The 12051-nt window shown below is 40.1% G+C and overlaps 1 protein-coding gene across 2 annotated transcripts in view; it reads right to left on the bottom strand.

Moving 5' to 3' along the window:
* Positions 1–4435: 4435 nt before the first annotated feature.
* Positions 4436–12051, bottom strand: part of Rnf20 (ring finger protein 20) — a 32849-nt gene continuing 25233 nt past the window's right edge. For both annotated transcript variants that reach the window (XM_048419748.3, XM_048419747.3), the window contains exon 21: positions 4436–5513. In XM_048419748.3, coding sequence (XP_048275705.2) covers positions 5337–5513 — 177 coding nt within the window. In that variant the 3' untranslated portion in view covers positions 4436–5336. The remainder of the gene's footprint in view (positions 5514–12051) is intronic.

The following is a 12051-nucleotide window of genomic DNA, read 5'->3' on the forward strand; positions in this document are numbered from 1 at the left end:
CCTGACATAGTCTTGACATACATTCTTTTGAAATATAACCAAATCGAATATCATAAAGTATAAGCTTACCATAACACAATAAAATTGCCAACTTCCCCAAGATGTTTTGCATCATTCATCTGTTCATTCTGGGGTCCAAGTATGTGGACAAGCTGTTGGAGACAGCAAGGTAACAGAGATTCTGAACTCAGGGACCCATAGGGCTCAATCTAGTTGTGTAGAGAGCTACAATCTAGCAACACGATGTGCTGTGTATTAGGATAAAGGGATGCACATCAGGGCCAGAGAGATGAGGTACTGGGTAAAGTGACTGAGGTATGTGCATGAGAATCTGAGTTCAGATCCCGAGAACAGATGGAAACACCAGATGGAGTAGCAGGGATCTGTAATCCCAATGCTCCTATGGCAAGATGGAAGGCAGGCACGGGAGACTCTCTGGAAGCTGATATGCCAGCTAGCCTTGAAAATACATAAGAAAACAAGACCTGTCTCAAACAAGGTGGAGGGCCAGAACTGACACTTGCTGTCCTCTAACCTCCACACACATGCAGTATCAAACACACACACACATATATACACATGTACTCATCATACACATATTTACACAAAACAAAATTTTAAATGCACATCAAGTATTACAGCAGCAAAGATGATACCTGCTGCACATGCATGTCATAAAGTAAACTTTCCATCATAAATATTCGAAATTTGAAGAGTTTACTCCAATATATAAAGAAAAGCACTTTGAAAGAGAGAGAAAAATAAGGCTTCGATTTACACACATGTATGATAACAGACTTCTGAACAGCTGGCAGAAAATCAAGAGAGCTGAATTGTTCAGACAACTTTACTGAGCACCTTGTGCCTCTGCTACATGTTGGGGATTAAGGTGTTAAGACATTGCCCTTTCTAAATCCAAATCTCAATAATAAATGTGAAACAGGTTATAAGACCTTAACAGCTAATGTCAGGAAGGGACCAAAGTTGAACAGAAATCCTTGGAAGGTAAAGCTAAGCTTTATTTATCACGGGACAATTAGTATTCCAAACATTTAAGATCTAAATATGTTCTTTCCACACTAAGGGTTTTCTTCACTGTGTGAATCCAATTCAACATACACAGAAACCAAGTTTCTTTGGTTCCTACTTACATGAGTCAATTATTTTATTTTGAATTTTTTATTCATTTTACATACCAACCATAGTTTCCCCTCCCTCCTCTCCTTCCAAACCCCCAATCCACCCTCTAGCCACTCTTCCCAATGGGTTAAGGCCTCCCATGGAGAATCAACAAAGCCTGATACAATCAGCAATCAGTAGAGGCAGAACAAGCCCCTCCCCCCAACCCCTGCATCAAGGCTGAGCATGGCATCTCAATACAGGGAATTGGCTCCGAAAAGCAGGTTTAAGCACCAGGGATAGATTCTGGTCCCACTGCCAGGGGCCCTACAAGCAGACCAAGTCATACAACTGTCATCCACATGCAGAGGGCCAAGGTGGGTACCATGAAGGCTCCCTAGCTATCCATCTGGAGTCCGTGAGTTCCCAGGAGCTCATTAGCTGTCTGTGGATTTCCCTGTCATGATCTTGACCTTGTTCATATAATCCCTCCTTCTCTTCAACTAGACTCCCTGAGCTTGGCCTAGTGCTTGGCTGCAGATCTCTGTTTTAACTTCCATCAGTTATTGGATGAAGGTTCTATGACAGTTAGGGTAGTCACCAATCTGAATACAGGGAAGGCCAAGTCAGGCACCCTTTCTCCACCATTTCTGGGAGTCTCAGTAACTAATTGCCTTAGTTACTTTTCTATTGCTGTGATAAAACAACAGGATCAAGGCAACTTTCAAAAAAAAAGCACTGAATTTGGGGCACATGGTTCAAGAAGGTTAGAAGCTATTATGATCACAATGTGGAGGAAGGCAGGAAGCAAATATGGTACCGGAACAGTGACTGAGAGCTCACTTCTCAATTCATAAGCATGGCAGAGAACTAACTAAAAATGGCAGGGGCCTCAAAGTTCAACCCAAGTGACATTCCTCCCCCAGAAGGCCACATATCTCCAATTCTTCCCCAAAATTCCACCAACTGGGAACTCAAATAATGGAAGTCTATGAGGGTCATTCTCATTCATACCATTACAGAAGTCAAAGAATTTCTTTAGACCCACTGAGAGTTGTGTTTATCAACCAACTGGTTATCTTCAGGAAAAGCAAACACCCCAAGAAAAAAATCTTGAACAAAATGTAAAGGCATTCCAAACAACAAATGACAATGGGAATGAGACTAATACATCACTTCCAACAATAATAAACATTACCATCCCAGTAGGTCTAAATGACAAATAATTACTTTATTGTCTTGACACTATCAAGTCATGGATCACTCCACTGGTATGCACATTATTCTGCAAGTACAGCACTCCTCTGTCCTTGGAGGACAAGGATAGCTAGTGCTCTGCACAGAGAATAAAGAAACACAAAGAACCCAACAGAAATTCATGAAGAATAGAAGAGCTAGCAGAAACAGCTCAGTGCCTTTGTAAACGATCCCTGTGAGTAGAGATAAACCATATACGCCTCCGACTGAGCATGCCTGATTTGTCAACATCACTAAAATGTTTCTAATAGGAAGCAGGGGGAAAGAGATGGAACAGAGGGAGGAAGGGGGAGAGGGAGGGACTGAGGGGAGACAAGAGGAAAAAAGAAAGAACTCTCTTCAATATCTGTAACACTTTCTACTTTAAACTGAGAAGCTTTGCCATAAAGAAACTACCTTGTAATCTCTGAATTTAGAGCTGTTACTTCTAACTTTATTAGGAATGTCAAGTTTTGAAATTCCTCTGAGGATCTGAACAGCTGTTAAGTCATGTACTTAAATCCAAAACAAAATGTGACATGAAATGCAGATATAGTATTGAAATCTATTCACAACCTTCCAAACAAGGAAAGGAAAAAAAAAAAAACCAAACAAACAAAAAACACTTTTGAACATTTCCTAAAAATGATCTTGAGAACTCACTTTGTGTTGCCTGGACCTCAATTTCTCACTTAGGGTAGCTTCTTCTTAACCCAAAATTCTAGGGAATGAACATTTTTTTCTACTTCACCCCACAGGCCAATGTTCTCCAGGTACCACACAGCTGGACTGAACTGCTAATATCACAAACCACCCCCTAAGTAGCCCCGTTGGTTTGTTATGTTCAAGCTTGCCATGTAAGTGCCAGCAGCAAGCGGAACATGATCTGGTAGTAAATGCAATGGTTATGTCTAGGAGCAGGGCCTAATCCCAACATACTGTGTGCACATAAAACACATGTATATATGCTTGCCAGCAGAATCAACAGACCAATGGCCTTTCTTGATAACCAAGTGAATCCCCATACAACTAGATTCCATTCTTAAATCCCTATCACATAACGGTAGGATTCATGAAGACCCAATGACATCAGCTGCTGAGGATCCACTTTATATAAACCGTTTATCAGGCAGAGAAAATGTCTGCTTTGCTAGTTTCTAGAAAACTCAAAAGTTCTTACCCCAAAGCCCACTAGAAAAAACTACCTCTTATCTCCACAGTGAGCTGGAGGAAACCTAAGTAGTCTCTCCTGTTGGGGGACATTTGATCACACCATGCACCCCGAGTTAGCATTTGTACTAAATAAAGCTTGGGTCAGGAGGCTGAATGAGCACTTGGCTGACAGAAAGTAATCACAGAGTCTCAGAGGACATGTGGGAGAGACGGAGAGATGCTCTGAAGTAGTGGGAGGGTTTGAGTGGTGCGTCTTTTGTGCTTTGCTGAGTGGAAGGATGGGCCCTCTTGGGAGACGCCAGTAAGGAGAGTTAAGCTAGGTGCTACTCGGCCACTCTGAGCTAGCAGCTTTCACCCCAGACTTTTAATCTCGAGTCTTACTTATAATTAGAATGAGAGAGATTTAGCTAAAGCTAAAACTTTAGTGGCAGTGACAGAGCAAGTGTCCATGGGAATAGAATTCCCAGCAGACTGTGCCCTGAGCGCCCTTGCCACAGAAAACCGTGGAGTCATAACTGCTGGCTGAAACAGCAGTAGTTAAAGCACAGCCGAGGTGCTGAAGAAAGCAACATGCTCCCTTTTAGGTATTCGGGATGATTCCAAACAATTGGGAAGAGACAAAACTAAATTAATAAAAAATAAATACTGGGAACACAGCCAGTCTCTTAATATTATTAAGAGACTCTTTTATTAATTCTGTTTAAAGAATCCATTTCACTGGGGCGTGGTGGTACATATCCCTAATCTTAGCTCCAGCAAGGCTGAGGAAGGGGAATGGTTGTGATTCAATGTCAGTCTAGGTTACATAACAAGAGACCTTATCTTAAAAAAAATTCAGTTTTAGAACAGCAGGTATAATAATCAACTATTCGCAACAAACAAAAAACAAAAAAAACACACAAACACAAAAACAAAAAAAGAGTCCTGCTTTAATTGAAGTATGTGGAATATATTAAAATCCTACAGAAACATTACTGAGAATCTTCTGGAAAACAGCGATGGTGCAATCCCTCTTGAGAGAAGGATGAGAGTAATTCATAGCTCACCCACCAACACCTCCCTGGGTCACATTCCCAGACTACCCAGATCTCTTCATAATCTCATTTCAGATGCTTCTTAGGTTCTGATTCTGATTTCAGTAAAAAACGTAGGGGCTATCAGTTTGAAATTATTCTGGCCTTGAGAAATTAAAAAGCTATTAACTATCTAAATAGTTAAAACATAAATAACTTTAGCGAGAAATCCAAGTGACCCTAAAAGTCACTATGGTAGAAGTAGGAAATGGATTGAATTATCCTGGATATAATTTCATTAAGGTTTCAAAACCTTCCAGGAGAGATTATCATAATTATACCATTTTATAACCTAAGTTAGGTTAAGAAAAGGTTTACTCCACAAATCAGGAAGCCTGGGCCCATAGAAAGCTTATTTCTAAAAGCTCTCTCCTCCATAATAGCATGTTCACACTACCTGTATTCCCTCCTCAATGTCAAAACTATCAGCCTGACTTCTTCAGGAAGAATGGGCAATCCGAGTTAATAGGAGAGGCCCAAGAAGAAAATGCTGAAAAATCTGAAGAGTACACAAACAAAGCTGGTAGAGAAGACCAAGAACAGTATTTCTAGTTCATTCCAAAACCTTTAAGCCTTGAGGTCTTTTTCACTAATGTTCTCTAGTTACTGAAGAGGAGAGCCTGGACAAAGTCTGAGAAGCCAGGGAGTTGGCCAGCTGTCAAGGAGAGAAGAGGTAGAGGCCTGGTGGTTAATGAGTAAGTGCTTGCCTAGCCAGCTCCTCTTTCTTGACTGTGTTCAGCCAATGTAGATGCGATGGAAATCATTGGCACCAAAAGCAGCATTACACTTGGGACACTTGCGCTGGCGAGTGTCATAGCGAGTCTTCACACACTCAAAGCAGAAAACATGGAAACACTTGGTAAGCACTGCATCCTTTTTACGCATGTTACAGCAGGGGCAGGTCAGCCGCGCCTGAAAAAGAAAAAAAATCAGAGTCTGAGGAACCATAAAGCTCATGACCCAAATGGCTAAAAGCAAAAAACAAGACTGCAAGACCACCCAGCAGGAGGCAGTTCCTGTGTTTCAATAGCCTGCCTGAGGACAGGTGGGCCCTGTGTCAGATCAGCGACATTCCTGGCCAGCAAGGGGCACTGAACCACTGGCAGACATACATCGGAGGGCTCAGCTCCCTTGCACTACCCGGCAGGAGGCAGCTCCTGTGTTTCAATAGCCGGCCTGAGGAAAGGTAGGCCTTCTGTCAGTGAAGTCCCTGCCCAATAAGGGAACCCGACCCAATATCAGAAGATCTAATAGAGAGCATTTGAAGGAAAAGATGGGCAGACGTCAAGGCAAGAACTCCTCCAAAAATCTGAAAAACAACATGAAAACACCAGATTCCAATGTCCCTACAGTAGAAGGACTTGAACACCTTAATCCAGAAGATGTGGAAAAAAGTGCCATTATTAAAGCAATAGAGTTCCTTAAACAGGATATGAATAACTCCCTTAAAGAACTGGATGAGAAGTATAACAAAAAGTTTGAAGAAATGAGTAAATCTGTGAATGATATCCTGGGAAACCAAGAAAAAACAATCAAACAGGTAATAGAAACAGTTCAAGAATTGAAAACTGAAATGGAGGCAATGAAGAGAACACAATCCGAGGGCTGGCTGGATATGGAAAATCTAGGTAAACTAACAGAGACTACAGAATCAAGCATAACCAATAGAATACAAGAGATAGAAGAACGAATCTCAGATTATGAAGAAACCATAGAGAAAATAAACGCTCTGATCAAAGAAAACAGCAAATCCAACAAATTCTCATCACAAAACATTCAAGAAATCTGGGATACAATAAAAAAACCAAATCTAAGAATGATAGGGATTGAAGAAGGAGAATTGCAGATCAAAGGTCCAGAAAATATATTCAACAAAATTATAGAAGAAAACTTTCCCAACCTAAAGACCGATCCGATATTCCTATGAAGGTTATAGAAGCATACAGAACACCGAATAGACTTGATCAAAAAAAAAACCCAGTCGCCATATAATAATCAAAACACAAATGTTCATATTAAAGAAAGAATATTAAGAGCTGCAAAGGAAAAAGGTCAAGTAACTTATAAAGGTAAACCTATCAGACTTACACCAGGCTACTCTATGGAAAACACGAAGGCCAGAAGGTCCTGGATAGAGGTACTGCAGAAACTAAGAAACCATGGATGCAAACCCAGACTACTATACCCAGCCAAGCTATCGTTCACTATCAATGGAGAAAACAAAATATCCCATGATAAAAACAAATTTAAACAATGTAGAAAGGAGCTGCGGGCAGGCCTGCTTTTCGCCTCACCCAGCTCCCGCACGGCTAGCTTAGTCCCAGAAATAACAACACATAAGTTGTATTCATTTAAATACTGCTTGGCCCATTATCTCTAGAGAATTAGTTACTGGCTAACTCTCACATCTTGATTAACCCATTTCTAATAATCTGTATCACACCACGAGGTGTGGCTTACCGGGAAAGATTCAGCATGTCTGACCTGGTGGCTGGCTCCATGGCGTCTGGCTCATAGCCCTCTTCCCAGCATTCTGTTCTGTTTACTCCACCTACCTAATTTTCTGTCCTATCAAGGGGCCAAGGCAGTCTCTTTATTGACCAATGAAAATAACACAATAGACAGATAACCCTCCTCCATCATTTCCCCTTTTTCTGTTTAAACAAAAAAGGCTTTCATTTTAACATAGTAAAATTACACATAACAAAACAGTTATCAAGCAAGAATTACAGTCACAATATTTATAACTAAATCTTTATCATAATAATGGAAAACTATAACTACGACTATCCATTCTTTAACTCCATCAAAGACTCCAGAAGGATATATTACCTAAGTAAACAAGAAGTAAGCAACTTCCAAAACTCTAGAAATGACAGAGACATCTCGCTGCCTGGACAGTCACCCAATGATGCAGGAGAATTGTCTGTATTCTGTCAATCATATTTTAATAAAACGCTGATTGGCCAGGCAGGCAGTATAGGCGGGAAAACCAGACAGGAAGTAGAGGTGATGCAATGAGAACAGGAGAATTCTGGGAAGCAGGGAGGTTCCTCTGCCACTCCTGCGCAGATCACTGGAGAGGCAACATGTAACTTGCCCAGCTGAGAAAGGTATGGAGCCATGTGCTAACATAGATAATGATAATGGATTAATGTAAGTTACAAGGACTAATAAGGAGCCTGACCTAATGGGCCAATCAGTTTATAATCTTATGGAGTCTTGTGCGTGATTTTCTTTGGGCTTGCCAGTTGTGGGGTACTGGGCAGGACAGAAACCCCAACAAGCCGGCCCTCATGTTACAAAACAATTCGTAGCCACAAGTCCAGCCTTACAAAACGTAATAGAAGGAAAACAACACAAGGAATCCAACATTGCCAACACTGCCTACAATAACTCAGACATCTAGCGAATCTTCACAAGCACAACTCAAAGAAGGGAAACATACAAACTCTACTACACACACACACAAAAAAAATAATAACCGGAGTCAATAACCACTGGTCATTAATATCACTTAATATTAATGGACTCAACTCACCTATAAAAAGGCACAGACTAAGAGATTGGATAGAAAAACAGGATCCACATTCTGCTGTTTACAAGAAACACACCTCAACCACAAAGACAGACACTTACTAAGAGTAAAGGGTTGGGAAAAGGTTTTCCAAGCAAATGGACCTAAGAAACAAGCAGGTGTGGCCATTTTAATTTCCAACAAAATTGACTTCAAACTAAAATCAACCAGAAGAGATGGAGACAGACATTTTATACTCATAACAGGAACAATTCATCAGGAAGAAGTCTCAATCCTGAATATCTATGCCCCTAATATAAAAGCACCCACGTACGAAAAAGAAACTCTTCTAGAACTCAAGGCAGTTATCAAACCACACACACTAATAGTAGGAGACTTCAACACAACTCTCTCACCAATGGACCGGTCAATCAGACAGAAAACCAACAGAGAGAGATAAGAGAATTAATAAAGGTAATGAATCAAATGGACTTAACAGATATCTATAGAACATTCCACCCAAATAGGAAAGAATATACCTTCTTCTCTGCAGCTCATGGAACCTTCTCGAAAACTGACCACATACTTGGTAACAAAGCAAACTTCCACAGATACAAAAAAATATTAGTAACCACCTGTGTCTTGTCAGACCACCATGGATTAAAGTTAGAATTCAACAACAATGCTACCCTCAGGAAGCCAACAAACTCATGGAAGTTGAACAGTCAACTACTAAATCACCCCTGGGTCAATGAAGAAATAAAGAAAAAAATTAAAGTCTTCCTTGAATTTAATGAAAATAAAGACACAACATACTCAAACCTATGGGACACTATGAAAGCAGTGCTAAGAGGAAAGTTCATAGCACTAAGTGCCCAATTAAAGAAAACGGGGAAAGCACATATTGGAGATTTAACAGCACACTTGAAAGCTCTAGGAAAAAAAGAAGCAGATTCACCCAGGAGGAGTAGAAGACTGGAAATAATCAAACTGAGGGCTGAAATCAACAAAATAGAAACACAGAAAACAATTCAAAGAATAAATGAAACAAAAAGCTGGTTCTTGGAGAAAATCAACAAGATTGACAAACCCCTATCCAAACTAATCAAACGGCAGAGAGAGAACATGCAAATTAGTAAGATCAGAAATGAAAAGGGGGACATAACCACAGACACAGAGGAAATTCAGAGAATCATTAGATCTTACTATGAAAGTTTATATGCCACAAAGTTGGAAAATGTAAAAGAAACGGACATTTTTTTAGATAAGTACCATATACCAAAGTTGAACCAAGAACAGGTGAACAATCTAAATAGACCTGTTAGTCATGAAGAATTAGAAGTTGTTATCAAAAATCTCCCTACCAAAAAAAGCCCAGGACCAGATGGTTTCAATGCAGTATTCTACCAGAACTTCCAGGAAGATCTAATACCTATACTCCTTAATGTATTCCACAATATAGAAACAGAAAGAGTCATTGCCAAAATCCTTTTATGAAGCTACAGTTACTCTGATAACAAAACCACACAAAGACACGACCAAGAAAGAGAATTACAGGTCAATCTCACTCATGAACATCGATGCGAAAATTCTCAATAAAATACTGGCAAACCGAATCCAAGAACACATTAGAAAAATTATCCATTATGATCAAGTAGGCTTCATCCCAGAGATGCAGGGCTGGTTCAACATACGCAAATCTATCAATGTAATCGATCATATAAATAAACTGAAAGAAAAAACCATATGATCATTTCACTAGATTCTGAAAAAGCATTTGACAAAATTCAATATCCCTTCATGATAAAGGTGTTGAAGAGATTGGGGATACAAGGATCATACCTAAATATAATAAAAGCTATTTATAGCAAGCCGACAGCTAACATCAAACTGAATGGAGAGAAACTCAGAGCCATTCCATTGAAATCAGGAACACGACAAGGCTGTCCACTCTCCCCATACCTCTTCAATATAGTGCTTGAAGTTCTAGCAATAGCAATACGACAACATAAGGGGATCAAGGGGATTCGAATTGGAAAGGAAGAAGTTAAACTCTCTTTATTTGCAGATGATATGATAGTGTACATAAGCAACCCCAAAAACTCTACCAAAGAACTCCTACAGCTGATAAACACCTTCAGTAATGTGGCAGGGTACAAGATCAACTCCAAAAAATCAGTGGCCCTCCTATACACAAAGGATAAAGAAACAGGGAGGGAAATCAGAGAAACATCACCTTTCACGATAGCCACAAATAGCATAGAATATCTTGGGGTAACTCTAACCAAGGAAGTGAAAGACCTATTTGACAAGAACTTTAAGTCTTTGAAGAAAGAAATTGAGGAGGATACCAGAAAATGGAAAGACCTCCAATGCTCTTGGATTGGGAGGATCAACATAGTTAAAATGGCAATTCTCCCAAAAGCAATCTATAGATTCAATGCAATCCCCATCAAAATCTCATCATACTTCTTCACAGACCTTGAGAGAACAATAATCAAGTTTATATGGAAAAACAAAAGCCCAGGATAGCCAAATCAATCTTATACAATAAAGGAACTTCTGGAGATATAACCATCCCTGACTTCAAACTCCATTACACAGCTACAGTATTGAAAACAGCTTGGTATTGGCATAAGAACAGAGAAGTCGACCTATGGAATCGAATAGAAGACCCAGATATTAACCCACAGACCTATGAACACTTGATTTTCGACAAGGGAGCTAAAGGTATACAATGGAAGAAGGAAAGCATCTTTAACAAATGGTGCTGGCATAACTGGATGTCAACCTGTAGAAGAATGAAAGTAGATCCATATCTATCACCATGCACAAAACTCAAGTCCAAATGGATTAAAGACATCAACATTAATCTGACCACTTTGAACCTGATAGAAGAGAAAGTGGGAAGTAGTCTACAAGATATAGGCACAGGAAACCACTTCCTAGGTAGAACCCCAGTAGCACAGACAATAAGAGAATCAATGAATAAATGGGACCTCCTGAAACTGAGAAGCTTCTATAAAGCAAAGGACACTGTCAGTAAGACAAAAAGGCTGCCTTCTGACGGGGAGAAGATCTTCACCAACCCCTCATCAGACAAAGGTCTGATCTCCAAAATATACAAAGAACTCAAGAAACTAGACACTAAAACTGTAATTAACCCAATTAAAAAATGGGGTACTGATCTGAACAGAGAATTCTCAACAGAAGAACTTCGAATGGCCAAAAGACACTTAAGGTCATGCTCAACATCCTTAGCGATCAGGGAAATGCAAATCAAAACAACTATGAGATACCATTTTACACCGGTCAGATTAGCTAAACTCAAAAATACCAATGATAGCCTATGCTGGAGAGGATGTGGAGTGAGGGGAACACTCATCCATTGTTGGTGGGAATGCGAACTTGTGCAGCCACTGTGGAAATCAGTGTGGCGGTTTCTCAGGAAACTGGGAGTCAACCTCCCTCAGGACCCAGCAATTCCACTCTTGGGAATATACCCAAGAGACGCCCTATCATATCACAAAAGCATTTGTTCAACTATGTTCATAGCAGCACTATTTGTAATAGCCAGAACCTGGGAACAACCTAGGTGCCCCTCAATAGAAGAATGGTTAAAGAAGGTGTGGAACATATATACATTAGAGTTTTACTCAGCAGTAAAAAACAATGACATCTTGAATTTTTCATGCAAATGGATGGAAATAGAAAACGCTTTACTGAGTGAGGTAACCCAGACCCAAAAAGAGGAATATGATAAGTACTCACTCATAGGTGGATTCTAGACATAATTAAAGGTCTTCGAGCCTATTATTCGCGATTCTAGAGCAGCTAAATAAGAAGGTGAACCTGAAGAAAATCATGTAGTTATCCTCTTGGAGACTGGAAGTAGACAAGAGTGCCAGGCAACCTTGGGTGCACGGGGGCGAG

Source organism: Myodes glareolus, chromosome 16 (assembly GCF_982192425.1).
Source record: "Myodes glareolus chromosome 16, mMyoGla1.1, whole genome shotgun sequence".
Taxonomy (NCBI): domain Eukaryota; kingdom Metazoa; phylum Chordata; class Mammalia; order Rodentia; family Cricetidae; genus Myodes; species Myodes glareolus.